Source organism: Trematomus bernacchii, unplaced genomic scaffold (assembly GCF_902827165.1).
Source record: "Trematomus bernacchii unplaced genomic scaffold, fTreBer1.1, whole genome shotgun sequence".
Lineage (NCBI taxonomy): Eukaryota > Metazoa > Chordata > Actinopteri > Perciformes > Nototheniidae > Trematomus > Trematomus bernacchii.
Window position 1 is genome coordinate 8,093,336 of NW_022987720.1, and position 21,158 is coordinate 8,114,493.

At 38.5% G+C, this 21,158-nt stretch overlaps 1 protein-coding gene and 1 long non-coding RNA gene across 2 annotated transcripts; both read right to left on the reverse strand.

The window, feature by feature from the left end:
• Positions 1 to 380: 380 nt before the first annotated feature.
• Positions 381 to 15,793, reverse strand: LOC117492392 (transmembrane protease serine 9-like). Its single transcript, XM_034142652.1, is given in 12 exon segments — positions 381 to 2,511; positions 3,367 to 3,464; positions 3,588 to 3,841; positions 5,888 to 6,059; positions 7,670 to 7,729; positions 8,665 to 8,926; positions 11,580 to 11,707; positions 11,710 to 11,724; positions 12,183 to 12,451; positions 13,115 to 13,277; positions 13,812 to 13,832; positions 15,700 to 15,793. Coding segments are annotated over 12 exon segments (1,803 nt in total). The 5' UTR covers positions 15,755 to 15,793; the 3' UTR covers positions 381 to 2,205.
• Positions 15,794 to 15,841: 48 nt separating this feature from the next.
• On the reverse strand, positions 15,842 to 16,873 carry LOC117492393. The gene is made up of 3 exons (XR_004556850.1): positions 16,807 to 16,873; positions 15,954 to 16,001; positions 15,842 to 15,852 (listed from the first exon to the last, which is right to left on the reverse strand). It is a non-coding gene; the product is annotated as an uncharacterized LOC117492393 (long non-coding RNA).
• Between the last annotated feature and the right edge of the window lie 4,285 nt (positions 16,874 to 21,158).

A 21,158-nucleotide genomic window follows, 5' to 3' on the forward strand; every position in this document is an offset into this window, starting at 1 on the left:
TAATCGGGCTCTTTGAAGATCCAAAAATCCACGGTTTTCAAAAATTTCTGATCGGATTGGCAAAAAATTCAGAATTTCTATTGACCGCCATTCAAATGACAGCGTTGTTTTCCCCAAAAAGTGGGCGGGGCCGTACTTTTCGCCCGAAAGTGACGTAGGTGTTACTCTCATCTATGGGAGCATAACAGGGCCCCTTTAACCATGCTCTTTCATCAAACCCCTATTTATTTATTGATCTATCATAGGCAACGATTTATCTATCCACATTTTTTACTGACCCCAACCTGTAAATGGTGGTTTTCTCGGGTGGGCTCAGAATCTTTTTATTTTTATAATTAAGTGAAAATGTAGCGCACCAGAGAGAAGGACTCACAACAACACATTTTCATTATGTATTTAATCATCTCGATACGAACCAAAACAATAAAGAGAATTATTAATATGCTTCTGGATGTTTGTAAAAAAAACACAGAAATATTTCAAAAAGGTCATTATGGCATCAAATCAAAACAAATTGTACAATTATTTCACAGTTAAAGAGCATGCAATCCACGGCAAGACTTGGCAGACTTATGATCCATGAAAAGTGCAGCTGAAGTATTTTAAGAGCAAATATTGTTTTTTATAGATGTTGACATGTTAGCTCCATGATATTATGAGGTAGACAAGGGCTCTCAGTGTTCCTTAAATCTTACATTTGTTCAATAATCCGTCCAATTGTATCAATATACACCATCTGCTTCTACGTCAGTTGGAGTTGACGTCTTTGTAAAAGATGTTAAGGCCATGTGTGTAATGTCTCGATCCATAATAAATGCCACTTTGAGGTTAAACAATTATAAAGTTCTCACAAAATATTCCTCAGTATGTAGAAGATTATATATTACAAAGATTTCACACATTTCATTATTGTATTCATTAAAAAAATAATTATAAAAAAACGTGCATTTAGCCGTATGGTCCATAGCTTCATAAACCGTACCAGACTTTTTTTCAGTGCAGCTCAAACTATTCTTCATTTTTAGACTGGAGCAGTTCGCGTACAGGATCACAAAATGAATGTAATCATGTTTTATTTTGTGATAGAGCAGTGAAGCTGGCTTCAGGTTAATCTCCTTCAAAGTAATTCATATTTAAACGTTTATTTTTAACTTTCTTTTAGAAATGTATCTCTGTACATGCACACATTTCTTTACAAATATATAAAATGTTGCTTTCTGTAAAACCCTCAGGGTTGGGAACTCTAAGAAAAAGAAAAATCCACCAATCCTGTACCTTAGTGTACAGTTTTGCATATTCCCTGCCCAGAGTTTTTACATCTTCATTATATATTTTTTCATAAAGGTGTGGTATTTCTTCTCTATATTTACAATATGTTTCTTGACTTACTTATGCAGTTAAAAAAATATATTTTCTCTTTCCATGTCTGTTATCCACAAAAACACCAAGGCAGCTAATAATGTTTTTAATGTATAAGTAAGAGAGATGAAGTTGAAACTGATTTAAACCCCTAGGCATAAACTGTTCTCACTCTCCCTATTCTACGAAGTGGATTTAGCAAGCGTTTTTTAACCTGTATGGCCGCTCTCTTTATGCTCAACAAAACATACAAAATGCTAACTAGTATGTTAGCCCGCTAACCTTCTTCTATCTCCTGCTTTGGAGTTATTCTTCATTTTCCCAAATAACATCTTTAGATTTCTCTACAGATGTCGTCAACACTTCTAACTCCTCTAATTGTCTTAAAGTGACGTCATTATTTTTGTGTTTCAATAAGAAAAACAACGGTTCAAAGGTTTAGCTCAGTGTGAAAAGTAGTGTTGGTTTCTAGAGCAGACATAAATGAAAAAAGGCGCTCAGAAAGAGACGCTGTGTGGACACAGTGTTTAACTCTTCCTTTCCTTCCTTAAAATAGGAGGTTTCTGCAACATGTACCCTGCAGTTGAATAAGGATTGTTTAAACAGAAATTAGCCTCTCTGATAGGATTTATTTTTGCATTGCTGTGCTTATTGCAGCTCCTTAAGTTGTTATTTCCCCCCGGATGTCGGATTTAACTACCTCTCTACGCCAAGTGCTCACAAAATTAAGTCATAGATGCAGCTTTGAGCTAAATCTTCTCTTAAATTAAGACATTTGTTAATAAAGATTACATTCATTTGTGATCGCCACATCATGTAAATCACAATTTACAAAGTTTGAGCTTTCTACAAAAAGAGTCGGAGACAGGTGGAGAAGATGAGGAGATGGAGGAGGAAGAAGAGGGGGGAGAGAACAGGGCTCCCCCCGCTGTTGGTGGGCAGCGTGGGGGTGGGGGCAGCGGTGGAGTTGGTGGTGTCTGAAGATAAGAAACCCACATTTACTTCCAGGAAGTTCTCGAAGCGGCTGAGTCTTGTATGTTTCTTCACTGCTGCTTTTGTTCTGGTCTTATTGGCTGTGCTTTCAGCTGAGAGCACCACCGCCTGGAACCAGGAGCCGTCCTGCTTACACATCATCGGACCGCCAGAGTCAGTCTGAACACACAGACACACAACATTTAGGAGGGATGGTGAAACAATATTACCTCTGTAAGCTGCTGATTGTCTTGCTGATAATCTTATATATAATTAAAAAGAAACCTAACCCTAACTACTTCATTACCTCTTAATTAAAATCAAAACCAATCAACATACACTTTTATAAAAAGATACCACTCTCAATCATCGCTTTAGAAGCTATACATCAAAGGAAATAAAATACATGTTTGCATTTTTGTACTACACAATAAAAAACATTTGTATGTCATCCATTAACTCTTTTTATTTATTTAACTATTTATTTCTGCAAATGTGCAACTGTGCTATGCCAGTCGTGATATATAAAATGACTAACTAACTATTAAAAAAACGAACTATACGACACTGTAGGGTACACAAAGTAAATCACATAAAATAAAATAAAAATCTTTATGTATTTAATTATGTAGATATTAATCAAAAAACGATATATGAATATTCACATACTCCTTGATGTGTGCTTATAGAATAAAGGAAAATACCACCTAAGCCGACATGCGAGTATAGTTTTGATAGTCTGCATACTTGAATATAAGCAGTAGTTTTGTATGAACCCCCGTTCTGATGTGCTGCACAAACAATACCTTCTTATGGCTTGTAGAAATAGTGTTACATTTAAGTCTGTACCTATTTTAAAAAGGTTCAACTTGTGTTTCCAATGTAATTTTTTAAGTGTCCAATGTTAAAAGACCCTAAAACACATTGATAAAACAGAAAAAACATATGATAGTGAAATAATCTCCTAAATTAAAACTTTGAGCAACACAGAAATATAGGCTAACTACATAAAGAAAGAAAAAGGAAATAACTTACTGGATCCAGTGTAAAAGTGCCGGTACATAAAATGTCACTCGACGACGCGTTCCCACAATTTTCCACAGAGGTCTTAAACTCCTGCAGGACTTGTTCTTCTGAAGAGTGGAAGAACAAAAAAAAAGACGGGAAATGAAACATCTAAATTGCTAAATCTTGGACTTGAGGTACTTTGTAAGTGCCTATATTAGTGTGCAAATTCCAAAAATGTTTAATCTCACCTCCTCCTTTCGCAGAGCTCCAACCAGCAACCCAGCAGGACGTTCCCACGGAAAAGGTCCGTCCATTGTCCATGCAGATGGGCTGGATGTAGTCGGACAGGGTGGGCTTGGTGTGCAGGTGCAGCACGGCTACATTAGACCCCGTCATCATGCTCAGAGTGATGTTTGACACGTTCATTTTCACCTCAAAGGGGTTGGACCCGTTCTGTTTCAGCCGACCCAACACAACGGTCCAATCAGACGCTGAGGGGGAACTGTGGGAGATAAAACATGAACTCAATATTGACCTGCAGAATGAGTCCTAAAACCCTGAAATTAGTCAAAACATTTTGGTTAAATGCTTAAAATAAGCTTCAGAGATTTGTTTGTTTAAAGGTAGGGTAGGTAAGTTTGAGAAACCGGCTCGAGATCGCTAGAATTTGAAAATACACAACCGGAGAAAATTTGCCACTTCCTTACAGAGCCCCTCCTCCAACACACACGAACGCGCACATGACCAATGAGGGCACGAGATAAGTTTGTGCACAGATGGAAGGCTGACAGGCAGGTAGGCCATCCAGTTATTTTAGCCGGGCCGGCTAAAATGATTGGTCGTACTTTTTACAGTATTACGGCTTCCACAGATGAATTTATGGATTTTTTGTCAAAGCACTTTAGATATTCATTGCTATCGGGATGTTAAGAGCATTCCATGGAATATAACAAAAAGTGTATCTCGAGCCGGTTTCTCAAACTTACCTACCCTACCTTTAATGACATAAAATACATCGGTAAATATGTTCTTTGTGAATTTCTAAAGCTTGTCTTAAAAGCGCGTAGCTCACTATTGTCTAAATGTGAATACTTAATGTAACCCCCCTGAACATTAGCCATCTTTAGCCTAGCGATGACCTTAGTTTAGCTTAGCGTAGCCATGTGACAGTCGTATGGTTCCTGCGTATAGCCTAACGTTAGTTTTTACTTTTGAAGAATTATAAAAGTGGTGTTAACATAAGGGATTATTCTGTTGAGCAAAACATGCAACTATCATAATCGTTTGTTTGCCACATGGCATACTTTCTGCAATAACCCAAAAATCTAATTTCCATTGGATTTTTGCAGAGGGAACCGGGAATATGCTCACTTCAAGGTTCCCCTACAGAAATACGGTATCCCTGCAACACTCCATAAGGAATAGGAAAGAGACAACATCAACAGCAGGTTGGCCATCTTTTGAGGATACCTGCGACCGACCGCAATATGTATACTAACCTGTGCAGACAGTAAAGTAGCTCGAACTGGTTCAACTGGAACTATTTGTAACTTGGCATTGTTGTTGATTGTAACAACAATACGGTAGCAGCCAACTGCTGACTGTTTAATGAAAGTATCTAAAATAATTGCTGAACTACAGTAACCCTGAAACAGAACATTTAATTTAAGACCTGAATTGTCGCGAAATATATATAAATATATCCGTAGATTAATTATGCAGCATAAGTCAACATTTAGTTATCATTCAGTCATTCAGCATAGAAAGTGACAGCGGCTGCCTTTGCTATAAAAGCTTTCCTACAAAGATGGCTGTGCCGCTCCAGAGAGCACCGAATTCCCAGGACTGAGCAAGCCCCCAGGAAGAGCGCTGGCTGTTTAAGCACATTTTCGAAGTTGCCAAACGACGGTACTACACATACTTTCCAGTCAATTACATCATTTTGGCCCTAACATGCTTTTTCCCAATTGAATTACATTGTGAAAGAAACGTCTGTAAATCAGCGGATAATTCTTTTTTAGCTTAAAAAAAACTACCCAGTCCAAACACTTTTCTATCCAATATTTAAATCATTAGAGTCTAAAAGCTGTAAAAATGCAGAATCCAGAGTTTTTTCCCTCTCCATGACGGAACCAAGAGTGGGAGATTGGAGTCGGGGCTAAAGGAAAACTCAAGTGCTCATGCTCTATGGGCCCAGGTCGGGTACTTTTTGAATCTATAGTCTTTCCATTTCGGGCTTCATGTGCCACTTTCATAGGAACGAACGGGGCCCCGCCTCCGACGTTGTATCTAGTTCTCTTTAGACATCTGACTGAAGAGAACTCAAAACTTCCAAACCTCTGATTGGTTTAAAATAGGCGGTTTCCATAAAGTCCAATATAAAAACCATTGACACAGTGCGTTGTTGTAGGCTAGACTTACGTCTGTGGTTTTCGCACACTGTAGTTACAAAGCAGTGACAATGCAGCCTTTGAGAAGACCATCTTACGACTAAAGTTGGACATACTTTGGTCGTCATTTGTTGGAACCATTATTCCAGGTGTCTCACCTTGTGAAGCATTCGGCGTTGCTCAAGACGGCGTCCTCGGCCACCAGAGTCCCGCCACACACATGACTCCCGTTCTTCTGCAGACTCACCATCCAGGGCCACTCGCCGGCCGTCGCCACCGAGCTTCCTCCCACAATACGTGAATTCCTCGGGGCTTTGCCACAGAACACAGCTGGAGAAACAATCACAATCAGATTTCTGAACGTTAGTTTCTTGTTGCTCTCAAAGCACTTAACACAGCTATAGACATACAGATAAAAACAAAGACAAAAGGAAAAGGGTTAGTCAGTAGATAGCACAAAAAACAGCAAAGCAATGAACCTGAACCAAACCTAGTTTTATTAATAACTTTTGAAAAAATAATTGTTTATGACATCAGTTTTTGAGCCACAAAAAAACCTCAACTGGACTCTCTGAAGGCGGTGTCATAGAGGAGGAGGCTGTTCATGGTGTGGCTCATCTTGGAAAATGTTTTCCAACCACTCAATGACACACTGGTTAGCCACAAGAGCAGTTTCAGAGAACAACTCATTACACCAAGATGCTCCACAGAGCACCACCTTCCTGCCTGTGGCCATCAAACAGGAAGTCCTTCCTGCCTGTGGCCATCAAACAGGAAGTCCTTCCTGCCTGTGGCCATCAGACTCTTAACTCCTCCCTCACCAAGAGACTCACTTAACCATCAGCAGCCAAACCCTTTTACATTTTATTTGATCTTTTATTGGACATTTTAATTCATCTACTTATGTTTATTTAAGTATCTTTATTTAATTGTATGTTTTTGCAGCACAATCTTACTTTAACTTATGTCAATATAAATATTCGTATTCTATATTATTGTATTTGACCATTTATTGGACATTTAACTTGAATTACATATGTAAATATATAAATATCTTTATTTTCTTTCATTATGCATTGCACATTTTTCTATAACTTACAAATTTTTAAGCAATGTTTTTATATTCTACTTTATTCTCAAATGGAGCAAGTGTCCTGCAACCCAATTTCCTCAAGATATACATTTTTTTTAATTCAGATTCTGAAAATGTGGCCTGCAAAAGACGAGGTAAGGCATGAGCTAGCAGTCCATATTGGTATAAAGCAGTCAATAAAACACTGTTTTAATCAGTTATAAAGACCAAAACCACTAGTGTTTCTTGTTCATACAGCCATAAAGACAAACAACATTAGGCTTTAAGGCTATGTTAGCATGAGAGGTTAGATGGGCAGATACACACGCTTGGTTGTTATAACAAAACTGAAGACAAACATTTGACATTTTGACATTTGACAACAGAGTGTACAAAAACACATAAAGCTAACTACCACGTTTAGACAATGACATTTTTAAACTATGAAGCAATGAAATGATTAATGAAACAGGAAGGAAGAACATGTATACAGCCTGGGGTTTAAAAAAAGTCAATAATACTACTACAGTATAAGAACAAATGTATCATCAGCCTGCCCTGTACTTAAACTATCACAAATAAAAGTACTCATGAGAGTGACTCTATAAAAGAGATGTATTATTATAGATATAACACTATTCTGTTCTTTTCTTACTAACAAATACATTTAAGAGATGTTTGTTGTTGTAATTTGTCTTATCAAATAACTCATGTTAGTTATTTAACTATTAAATAATGTTAATGTTAATACTCAAAGTACAAATACCTTAAATTGTACTTATGTACAGTACTTGAGTAAAACTGCTATAATCTTGTGTTAGATGAAGAAAAACTATGGTTTTGGAATATAAGGTCCTGAAGCTCCTATCAGTGGGTGGAGGTTGAGTTGTGGTTTTTCCAGAGTTTGACGGCTGTGGAGTGACCTTTGCTGTACAATCACAACGTACAGATGTAAAGATATTAAACTCAGGTGCTGAAGACACAGTACTACACAGAACTTAATATTTGAAAGTTTCCAAATACAGCAAACATTTCAGGGTGAACTTTCGTGTGGAGTGATACACAAAAATAGTTCTTCAATTTTCAAAGTATTAATTATATAGCTACAATGTAAAGTAGAACAAGCTTAAACAGAATTTATAAAAAGAGGAAACATCCCAAATACACATTTAGTTTTTCTCTATTTGTGTACATTTCAAAAGCGAGCAGTACATAATACATCATTTGAAAATGTAACACTAGTATTTCAGAGAACTTGTAATACAACAAATATTTGCCTTAGGCAAGGCAAGGCAAGGCAAGGCAAGTTTATTTATATAGCACCTTTCAACACAAGGCAATTCAAAGTGCTTTACAAAAAATGAAAGACATTAAGAAAATGGCATTTAAAATCAGTCATTAAAAGGAAAAGATAATAAAAGAAACATTAAAAGAAAAAATACATGGATAAAAGTTACAGTGCAGTTTAAGATGTGAATATGCCTTCATGCAAGTGATCTATTAGGGAAGTTTTGTGGTGATATCTATCAGTAAAATGTTTACCCTTTCACCTGTAGTGTGTACAACATGTAAGAGTTTTACAATATATATCTCTAATAGCCACTTTCTAAAAATGCGTATTATCTCATTCAAGAGATCGAGTAGCACTTGCATACAATCAAATGTACAGCTGTATTCCTATTTAAATTCTGAAGGTCTGATGTAAAGTATGTTTTTTTCAAATTAATGGAGTGAAAAAGACATTTCCAAAATCTCCTCTGTAAAAACCTTTGACTCTAATCTTTCAACAAAATGAAACAACCATATTAAATCCGGCTTTTCCACATTTCTGTTGCAAATGACTGACAGGTGACAGGTACTCACGTGGGGATGTAGGGGCGGAGGTTGGAAGGGGGGGCAGGCCGCGACAGGACACGCTGAGGTCGCTGTCAGTCCCTGTGGACGTGAAGGTGACGAAGCCCGGTTGGTTGCTGGTGATTAGGCTGTTGATCCAGGCCTGATACCGGGAAACTCTGGAGTAGACTCCTGGGAAATTAGGTAAGGCGCAACCGTTCCCAAAACTCACGACTCCGTCCTGGATCCAGCGGCCGCCCTGCTTGCTCACCAGCGGACCGCCTGAGTCCCCCTTTAATGAGAGGTACATTTAGAAAAGGGTCTTTGCGGAAGGTCAAATATGAAAGTCTTCAGGTTCTTGAATGCAGTAAAAATATTAATTCCAGACTCTGAAAATAGTCCACTACAAGTAACGTTTCTTTGAGTATGCAATCAGCTAAATCTAGCCTAGTTAAAGTACCTACTTAAAGGGTATTGATCCTGCATTCAAATGTTTCCGTTTTGTTTTTGTTCTACAACATAAAATACGTCAGTAAAATACTCCATTTGTGAATTTCTGAGCACAGTTGCAGAAATTAAAGGACACTACTAAACGTCATCGAACATTAACCACCTTTAGCTTAGCGGTGGAAAGGTGAAGTCATGTGACTGTGCTGTTGTTCCTTCACAGCTAATGTTAGCTGTTCGATTGCATTAATGCTTCAAAAACCATAAAGTGGTGTGAATATGTAGAACTTGAACCAAAACTAGTATCATGAATGTGTTTTGTGGAGGGAAACAGTAAGATGCTGAGTTCAGGGTCAGACAACAAAAATACGTCATCCAGACACCAGTCTATTAGGGCAGTGTTTCCCAAACGGTGTGCCGCGGCACACTGGTGTGCCGTGAGGCAAGTCCGGGTGTGCCGTGGGATTTTGTGACAACCATACGTTATTATTGCAATATACAACTACACAAAAATAATTATTTTTTTATTTACTATATCAGTACTTTGTATGCACTCATTTCATAATACAGAGGCAAACTCTATACCTAAAAACAATTCTTTTAAAAAAAATCCTCACAGAACCCCATATTTCGCTGTTAACGCAGTTGCACAGGTGGGAATTATAAGACCGTGACACATCGAAGGCTGAAGGACAACATTAAAACAGAGAAACACGCAAGAGGGAAAATGGAGCGCTTTCTTGTGCGGAGCAAACTACCAACCACCAGTGCAGAGACTGCCGACAACCCACCACCGAAAGAAAAGAGGAAAAAAACTGTCAGCAGACAGTATCATGAAAGTTACCTGTCTTATGGCACTGCAGGCGAGCGGCAGATTTTCCCTACAAATAGACGAATCTACTGACATAAGTGGGGCTGCCCAACTTCTGGCAAACGTCTCGCAAACGTAGTATGGCTTTCCATTTCTTTGCAGAAGAAAAACGTCTCTTTGATAGAGTCAGCATCAACATTTCTTTTTGTTGATGCTGACTCTATCAAAGAGATGTTTTTCTTCTGCAAAGAAATGGAAAGCCATACTACGGGAGAAGATGGTGAATTACATCAAATCAAGGCCCCTGAAATCTCGCCTCTTCTCCCAGCTGTGCGCCGAGATGGGAGCCGACCACCAAAGCCTGATCCTCCACACAGAGGTACGCTGGCTGTCACGGGGGAAAGTCCTATCCCGTCTTTATGAGCTTCGGGAAGAGCTTTTGGAGTTTTCACGTGAACACGCTGTCCCACATAAAGACAAGCTTGCGGATGAGAGGTGGTGCGCCAGGCTGGCTTACCTCGCTGACATATTTGGGCATCTCAACGAGTTAAACGCCAAGCTTCAGGGCAGGAATGAAAACATTTTATCATCCACAGACAAGATTCGGGGGTTTATGGGCAAACTTATCCTGTGGCGCGAGGCTTTGGAACAGGGCTCCATGGACATGTTCCCGCTGGCATCAGCTGTGCCGCAGGCAGCTAGGGAGCGCGCTGTATATGCCAAACACCTTCAGACCTTAAAAGAGAGGTTTGACCGCTATTTTCCACGTGTGGCTGACATCGAGGACTATGACTGGATCCGAGACCCATTCCACCAGGAATTCCCAACAGAAAAGCTCACTATGAAAGAGAGAGAGGAGTGCGCAGAGCTCCGTGTGGACCGCACACTGAAACTCAAATTTAGTGAGCTCCCACTGGATCAGTTTTGGTTGGCTTCTGCATCGGAGTACCCAAGCATCTCCCACCACGCGATTGAGCAACTTCTTCTTTTTCCCACTACCTACCTGTGTGAGTTGGCGTTCTCTACTCTGGTTTACATGAAGAACAACAGGAGGTCACGGCTCTCTGTTGAACAGGACTTGCGAGTGGCCCTCTCCTCAGTGCCACCAAGGATTAGAAAAATCTGCGCGCCCGACAGGCACATGTATCTCACTAATTTGTCAGTTGGCAAAAATATTTACAATAGCACATGTTTCAATGCTGATTGCTGAAATGTTACATTTATAATTTGTAGTTCAGGCCCATGGACAGTGCAGCTTCCTTGCATTGACAGTTCTCTGTGCTGAATTTCTGCTGAGTGTTTGCCTCATTTTTAATGTTGTGACCTGTCTGGTTTAAATGAGTGTGTTGCTGCTTTGATGAAGTCTAATTTGATAAAGTTTCAAATTAATTTCTGAAATATTTCGTTAATAAATATTTCATGAGTAATATAGTTGTCTTTGTCACATTTTATTTGGCATTAGTAAATAATTATGCACATTTACAGATATTTTACATGATATGAGTGATAACACGTGTTATAAGGGCTATTTTGCACAATAGGTGTGCCTTGAGATTTTTACTTGTCCTTTGGTGTGCCTTGGGCACAAAAAGTTTGGGAACCACTGTATTAGGGTACACCTGCACCATTTTAAGATAGATACTGTGTAACAGAAAGGATTGGAGAAGGTTGGGTCAAAGATGCTCACCTGACAGGAGTCCTTCCCTCCGGCCCGGAGCCCGGCGCAGATCATGTTGTCTGTGATTGTATTCACTCCATAGTCACATTTGCACTGCCTGTTCCCCACGATGGGCACCTCCACCTCCATGAGGCTTTTGGGGATGGAAGAGGAACTGAAGAGACACAAATACACACTTCTTTAAGAGCACAGGATTTTTACTGCATTTTAAAAAGATTACAATGAATTACAACTACTGCAATTATGAAGTGCTAAAACGTATCATCAAACATTTTTTGTGTTTCTAATAATGTTAAAACGACCTTATACATAACACAATGACATTTGACAAAATGTAATGTTTGTTAAATGTGTGGTTCGTAAAATATATTTTGAGGTTTTTTTGTTTTATGTTTTTGTGAAATATGTTTGAGTTTTCTGATTTGATTTTGACGTTTGTGAAAAGTTTTTGTAATTTGTGCAATTTTTCAGTGTGTTCTGAAATGTCTTTGTTTTGGGACACCCTTATGAGTGCTCAGTTAAGTGCTCAATGGAAATCTAAATGTTTGTTGCATTTAAACAACAGAGTTGTGACCTTGCAATAATAAAATAAATGTTGCCTTCTGAACCCACTTTGAGATGCGACGTCCCCCCAGCCGGTGACCCAGGAGTCGGTGCCGCTAAAGAAGGTGCTGTCCGAGGCTGCCAGGCACACGGGAGCGATGTAGTTGGTGAAGAGGACCGGAGAGGAGAGCTTCAGGAGGCAGATGTCGTTGTCGCTCGTCCCGGAGTTGTAGTTAGGGTTATTGATGATCCGTGTAACCATCCTCGACACCTCGTTAGAGTTGACGCCTTCTTGATTTTGGCGACCCAGATACACAATCAGGTTGGCTGTGCCGGAACTGGAGAGTTAAAAAAGAAAAATATTAGTAAACTTATATCATAGTAAACTGATGATAACTCACTTAGTGACATAAATTAAAACAATTATAAATTGATTGATTCATGAAAATTCAAATGATCAGAATCAGGTAAAGTAATTCTTCACATACTGTAAAGGGCATTTGCTTACTTATAAACTATTATAAAGTAAAATAAATGTAACCAATTATAACGCAAACCAGATATAAGACTAAATGTACCGTAATTAAAGAAACTATAACAATATGACCAATTACTATAAAAAAAGCAGTATATCTGAATTAAAACTGGAAGAGCTGTGCAGAAATGACCAAGTAGTGCTTGGGTTCACAGTACTACCCCCCGCTCCAACAAATTGTACATGATAGGCTAAGGGGCGGGAAATCTCTAAGCGGTTGACCAATCACATCAGAGCCAGCCAGCTAACCAATCAGAGCAGACTGGGCTCTGGTTTCAGACAGAGGGTGAAAAGAGGTGCTGCAGCACAGGCAGTATGAGAACAATAAAGAGCTTTCTGAACATTAAAGCATGGAGACATGTCACAGTAGAGGAACAAAATACAAATCTGAACCTGAAAATGAGAATAATATTTCCTCATGAATTAAGTCACATAAATACATTTCATTATAGGATATAGGACACACCTTGGGAAGCAGTGAGCCGCAGTCAGCACCCATTCACTGTTAATGAGGGACCCTCCACAGAAGTGATTCCCAAATCGATGCAGGCTGGCCTGCCAGGGCCAGCTGCCCTCAGGGGCCGCCTGTCCTCCAACGATCCTGGTGTTGAGCACAGGCTTACCGCACACTGACAGAGACACACAACACAACACAGTGAGCCCCTCTGCTCTCCCGGGTTTTATATCGAGTTGTCATATTGATTGATTCTGATTGACTGCAAAGTTAATTTGTAATTTTGAGGTTTGTATGTGCATCTGATTGCCAGAAGTCTATAGGCTGTTTATGACATGTAAATGATATGATGACGAAGCAACTTTTTAGAGTTTTTGTGGACGACATTTTGTTTGGAATAGATAATAGCATTTTAATAAACTGTATGTGTCTGGAGGCTGGCCCCTGATGGGATTCTCATTTCATTCTCATGTGTGGCGCTGAGTGTAATTGAGTTCAGCACACACTGGTCTTTAGCAGGGGGTCTACTTTTTTTAAGTTGTTGTGTTTTATAATAAAAATGAATTGTAACATGAATGAACAAAATAATAGCAAATATATAACAAGCAAATTGTTAAAAATAACCCAACTCATTACCGTTTTTACAGCCAACACTAACAATAATGAAATGTGTGTACATGTGAAAAAAGTCCATAAAACTTTGACTTACCATTTAGTTGTGAATGAGACTCTGAAAAATAGAAAATCAAACATATTGATGAAACAGTTATGAACATACTTATGTTTCTATAATGATATTTACTTAATGTTTTATTTCAAGTTTGCCTAACTCACTAAAGAACGGTCTACTTTTCTTTAATTTTCTCTTCTGTTCTGGGATAATTTAATAATATTAATTAGATTATTATTAAATTCTATATCCATGTCATTTATTACCATACACACACAGGCACTGTATCCTACATTTCCCTTAAGGCAACTCTTTTATAAAAATCGTTCACCAATTTAAGATATAATGTTTTAAAAACCTGGTAGTTATGTTTTTACATGTTTTTTATTTATCTTTCATTTCTTGTTAGGTTTTGGCATCACTTTTATTTGATTAGTTCTTTTTAATTTTAAATATATATATGCACACACCCACATACGTATGACATTATGTTATACAAATGAATACATAATTGTATTAATAAATAACATTAAATTAAGTGAATTGGGTGGGAAATAAAAGAGAGGAGCCCCACCCGGTATTCATCCTGGTGTTATATAATGAACACCTGCAGGTTTGTTTGTTTGAACACTGGAAACAATGACATGCTTCACTGGAAACATAGAACCATCTTTACTGCCATTACATCTGTTTAGAAAAAGATCTAGTACAGCAATATCAAAAATACCTACAAAGTAATAATAGCCCTGACAGACACTGCTGTTTCTTTTGTGTGTTATTTATGAGTTGGCGTGTTTTTTCATCTGCCGTTTGCACATAGTTAATGTTGTGTAACATGTTGTCTGGTGTCCCAACAAACTGGTTTTACTGCCTCCGTTGTTGAATCAAACATACAAACATTCATAGAGACCAGAAAGGCCACATTTCTCTTAGAGCACAACATTTCTCCACCATGAAGTGTGCTCACAGACAGAGGGGGGGGGGGGGGGTGGGTACGGGGGGGGGGGGTGGGGTGGGGGGGGTGACACCACCAAGTACCTAATATTCATTTTTTTTACATTCAACATTTTCTATTATTATTGTGAACTATTAATTTAAAATAACTTAAAACTAAGGAAAATCAATCAATATGAGTTTGATTATAACTACATCTTAAAAATGGCAATTCTATTACACTAAATATATAATTAAGTAATAAAATACAATGGACATTTAAAGCAGAACTAAAAGTTGTTTTCTATGACTAATAAATCACTTAAAGCCTGGCAGCTGCTTCACTCTCAGAGGATCTAATAAAAGAATGGGACATGTAGAAGAAGGCTTGATAAAGGACACTGACAGTGATTGACTGGACACATATTGTACTCCTCTCACGTTATCACCTATAATTATCAGGAATTGCCCAGCAGACAAAAGCTGCAAAGGTTCAAATGAGTCATGTTTTGACATCTCTCGCATTTTAATGGAAGATATAATACTTTTATTCAACTTAACAACAACAACAACTAAGTTACTGCAAACTTCCAAGAATGATTTATTTTATTATTTTCAATAAAAACAGTTGGTTGTTTTTCCCCTTCAGAAATAATTTTTGTAAATAATTTCTTTAAATGCAAATGAAAGAAAATGTAAGAAAGAAAACATTTTCTCTACTATATCATATTCATACATTTTTATGCATATTATAGTTCAATTACATGAACTCGGCTCTGCATTTTGATCCTTTTAAGTGCAATATTTTCAGTTAAGGCAATGTAATAAAAAATTGAATGCAGGATTTCCACTCAGAGCAAACATAATTTACAGATGAAATCATCATAAAAAATACACACATTACGTTTTGACAGTAGTACTTTTCCCTCTATGGAGCAACAACTACTCCTACTATTTTTTTACGTCAGTGTGTGGTGCAGCTGAGGACCCTTACCTTGAGTCAGGAGGGAGAGCAGAGCCGTGGCACAGATCAACCTGTAGAGAGCCATGACTGTGGGTCGATTCTGCAGGTCTGCTGCGGCATAAATAACTTCATCTGCCTCTCCACCTCCCTCATTCTCCTTCCTTCTCCCTCCCCCGTCTCGCTCTGCAACACAAACAGTGTCACCTGTTCAAAGACACGCCCAACACCTCAATCAACATTTCTCTGAGCTGCAGGGAGAGCATTTCCATTTATGCTGATATTACCTGCTTTATTCCACTTCACTGTTCTGCATCTCAAGGGGAATTCCACACCTGTAAGGCAGTGATAGACTTAAGAGGTTGTTTCAACTGCACTATTTCTTAACGCTAAAGGTCTCCTATCATGCAAAATGCCCTCTCTGATGTATTTTATACATAAATATGTGTCCCCGGTGTGTCAGGGAACTCACAAAGTGTCAGAAAACAAAACCCTCTCTCTTTTCCTCCGTACCCAAATCTCTAACGGAGCTGATCCAGATTTGCGTCCGATAAGACGTAATATCGGAAATGTGGACCCACAGCCCTATCAGAAACGTTGCTATCAGTAACAATGTGCAACGTTTTGGAAGTAATATGTTCTGTGTTTACATTAGCAAGCATCGCTAACACTCAGAGCTAATACTGTAGTGGAAAAAAGCAGGAAATAAAAAAAGGAACTCACCTTGTGGTAAACCCGCAAGAGAAAAAGTATATGAGCTCCATACTGTTTCAGAAATAAAGCTTGAAGTGATTTTGAACGTGATATGGCGTTTAATCACGGTAGCATTTAGTTGAGTATCTGGGTAGAATTCTGAGCAGGCATATGCTCCCCCCCTCTTTTTTTTTTTTAAACTACTGACCCAGAATCAGCTAACAGGGCTGAAATAGAGGGGTATGAGGCATGCTACAATGGGTGATCTGTTTGGTATTTTGAGAAAAACACTTCATAGACATGTTTTTTATATATTTGCATATATCTAAGACCTATGCTATTGCCTAACAATATTATAATAGGAGACTTTTAATGTCTTTCATTTTTGTAAAGCACTTTGAATGTCCTTGTGTTGAAAGGTGCTGTATAAAAACTTGTTATATAAACCTGATTGACTCCCTCCAGGTGCAGCCCCATCAGTAATCAGGACCTGTAGAAAAGGCTGAGGAAGCTGCAGCACCCTCTCCTCTCCCCTGGGTTCAAGGTTCTTTATTTAGTCATACGAACATAGCTACAGTGTAGTTATGTCGATGAAAATCTTAGGTCACAGGCTTCTCCAACAGTGCAACACAAAACACAGATAAACAGAAGAATATAGTGCAAGTAAATAGTAAATACAAAAATTAAAATAGTTTAAAATAGTGAAATAGTGCAATAAGAGTCTATAAGCAAGTTATTGGAATATGATGTATTAGGTAAATACAAATCATTTCTAAGTAGCAGCCAGATGAATATTATGGATGTTGTTTCAACAGTTCAGGTGTTTAACAGATTTTGCTTCAACAGTTCAGGTGTTTAACAGCCTTATTACCTGTGGGATGAAACTGTCCCTGAGTCTGGGTTGGCATGGATGTCGGGACCAGTGTGGTATCTCTGTGTGAGACTTGGGACCAGTGTGGTATCTCTGTGTGAGACTTGGGACCAGTGTGGTATCTCTGTGTGAGACTTGGGACCAGTGTGGTATCTCTGTGTGAGACTTGGGACCAGTGTGGTATCTCTGTGTGAGACTTGGGACCAGTGTGGTTGGTGTGCTTGTGATTGTATCTTTCTGTATTGTTTACTTTTCTCACTAACAAATTCATTCTAGAGATTTGTTCAAGAACATGTTTTGAACGTGCATGATAATACATGGTTTTCAATGGATTATTTAACGTCATCATTCTTATATTGATAATAACATTCAAGGAATTATTTTCCACAAACTCATCAAACAAGGCAGCACTTACTTTGTAACTTTAACTTGCAAACTTAATTCAAAATGAAAACGTTAATATATGCCACCCACATATTTAGGCCTTCTGTTGATATACTCCTGTACCCCCAAAGTTATCTAGTTATCATTTTTACACTGCCAGATTTTAACCATTCAAAATGTAATAAATTGTTTTACATTTTCCTTTAATCTTATGCAACGTTTTCTGCAAGATTACCCTTACCAATCGCTTACAATATTAGTTACATTGTTAGGTTATATTTTATTCACATTTTTAATTTGCCACTTTGTAGAGATCTGTTTTGACCCACAGTGTTTTTCATTAAAATGTATAACAACTAAACATATACATATTTTTAAGGCCCTGTATATTTACTGTACTCAAACAAACACTTTAGCTCAACAGAGAATGTCCCCCAACCGTCAAATGTATTTATATTAATATTATATTTAATGATTGAATTACCATAATTAAAAACATGTTTTCAAGAAAAAGCCAAGATGCTCTAAATAGATTCTGTTCACTAGATTTGAGCTCTTTCATGTTTCTTTAAGGCACCTGCTCACAGGTTAGGGGATATTTTAGAGGACTGAGTTTCTGGGAAGGCAAGCTGGTTCTGCCAGTTAAACCTTCAGGCCTGTTGAGTTTCACCAGGAAGTCGGCTGCACACTTAAATACAGGTTTAGTCTGCAGATACATGTGCAGTTACGCATAGGCGCAGTCATATTGGCAACACTCCGAACAGCACCGGGAAATTCCTGTAAACCAGGTGAACCGGTGGGACAATTGTTATGGTAAATGATCCAGGTAAAAATGTGGCTCAGACAATAGATTACACTTTTTTTTTTTTTTAATAACTGCTGCACCCATGGACATTGGGTATAAATATATTTTACGGGCCTAAACTAGTGAGAGAATCGCTGGCAACTACAACAAAATGAACATATTTTACCGTGATTTAATTGTAATACACGTTTCAAAATGATGCCGAAGTAACAACATACTGATACCGGTTAGTAAAAACCATGAATTAATGCTTTGACAAGTCTGCAGACAAGACGGCAGGCGAAAAACCTTTTAAAATGCGTGTTTTCTGAATGGAGATCGCCTAAGCTAACGTTGTATATGCTCCGACCGTCCACACTCACAACAACGGCCTATACAGACATAAATAAACCAGCGACTGTATTCACCATGACACAGACAGTCTGTGGTTTGTACTTGTTTAACTTTTGTCTAGTTTCTGAACAGATATGAGGAGCTGTGAGCTCTTGAGTGGTAACAGCTAACGGCTGATGTTGGTTTTCGCATTTAAGATGACGTCACGGCTCCGCCTACACTGCGTTACTATAGTTACCCAGTTCCTAAACTGTAATGGAAACACAGCATAAAGTGAGCCTGGCCTACCAAGGCCTAACTATACCGTACTAAGCCGTGCGAGGCCCTGCAGTGGAAATGCGCTATTAGTGAGCTAAAATTGTAGCTCAAGAGAAGCTGCACTATTGTAAATATACAGTACCTCTCAGAGCATCAGTTAAGCACACTGTACAACTTACAATAACAATTGTAATATTAATGCCTGAGGCACTTATTCTTCCCGTAACCGCCTGCTCTCATACTGGATTTACAGGAGAGTGATTCTGGATATCTATAGTGATGTGACAGCTCAGTGATCAGTGATTTTGTCCTGCATCCATGTTCACTGACTGTGGGGAGTCCTGGAGTTCGAGCAACATGCAAAGTCTACGTAGAGTCACAGGTTTGATTGTTGTTCCATAAAGTCAACAACATAAACACCTGCAGCTGCTGTTGACAGCCAATACAAAAATAAACTAGAGAATGCAATTCCTGAAGAAATTGTTAGTGGGAATGCTTTATGCTGAAAAGCTGACGCTAAACTGCTATGCTGAAATGTAATATGTAAGAAGAAAGTGAAGAATTTAGATTGAAATGATACATGAACACTGGGGGCTTGAATGTGTGATGAGAGAAGAAAATAAAGTAAAAAGGCTTGGAAAAGCAGCAGAATATTTGAACTGCAAACTTTTGAACTAACTTGATGGTGAATGATCTGTCGCCATGGCAACGGCATTTGATGACACCCCATAATACGCTTAGATGCGTTGATGGCTGCATCGTTTCCAAACCTGTGAAGTTTTGGGCCGTTTGGAACATTTTCACTGAAGTTATGAGAAAACCGTGTTTCATGGCGAGCATTGTGTTGCCATGGCAACGGCATTTGAAGAAACCCCATAATTGACGTAGAGCTGTTGAGGGCTGGACCGGTGATATACAAGCAAAGTTTGGGGGACGATCGGACCGTTTCCATTGGACTTACAGCGACATTGTGCTTCATGGCATTTGATGACGTTGATGGCTGCATCGTTACCAAACCTGTGAAGTTTTGGGCCGTTTGGAACATTGTGTGTGAGAGAGAGAGAGAGAGAGAGAGTGTGTGTGTGTCTGTGTGTGGCAGAGAGAGAGAGAGAGAGAGAGAGAGAGAGAGAGAGAGAGAGAGAGAGAGAGAGAGAGAGAGAGAGAGAGAGAGAGAGAGAAGTTAGAAGTTAGAAGTTAGAACTGACTGCTGTCAGTTGGAGTGATGACATCGTGTTCCATTACACAGGTGTTTATAGTTGAGCTAACGAGCTCTGTAGAGATCAAAGGTTTGCATTGTTTTGAATGAGAGATAAACCTCTTACATGTGAACGTTTTGTGGAAGAACCGTAACAGATATCTGTGAAAGGTTGGTGAAATAACACCCAGTATGTCTGAGGCATCTTTAATTCCAGTAAAACCCCCAATAAAACCTCTTTCGTCCTTTTTCAAGTGACATTGGTGCCATTTTGAAGGATGGCAGTATTATTACTGTAGGTATAAAACATTTTTTAATTTCTCGTAATTATGACGTAAATGTACAAGAAACATACTTGGGTATTATAAAGTCATAAATTGTGAGTAAAATAAAATTAAGCAACATTGTTTCTTGACAACAAAATAACAAAACAGTTTTCTCATCAAATGTAAAACTTTAATGTCAGAGGTTATTCAAATGTCTTTCTCTGTAAATGTTTTCCTATTAAATTCGCCACTTTCTTCCCGGAATACCACCCCTGTACCTAGGTCTGTAATTATAAATAGCATTTATTTGTTTACCGACAATAGCCCAAGTAAGGATACAAATAATAATTGAGAACATACTTTAAATGGAGAATAATATATGACAGAGAACTTTAGGCCACAGCTTGAAGATGGTTTAGATCTGACAGGCAGTGAGTCAGAATATACAGTAGATATTATGTGAAGTTTGTAACTAAAGTGGATTTGTTGGTTAAACCCTGTACTTGTTAAACCTGTAGTTAAAATCTAATTGAAGTTGGCCTGTGTGGAAAATGTCAGGGCATACGTTAACTTTAACAGTGTGCCAACTTTAAACAGGAGCGGCTTCTCTTCTATGGAAGGTCTCAGGCAGTCCTGCAACAGTGTTTCATTGTAGATGGTATTTTTTATGTTAATTATTTCCTTGTC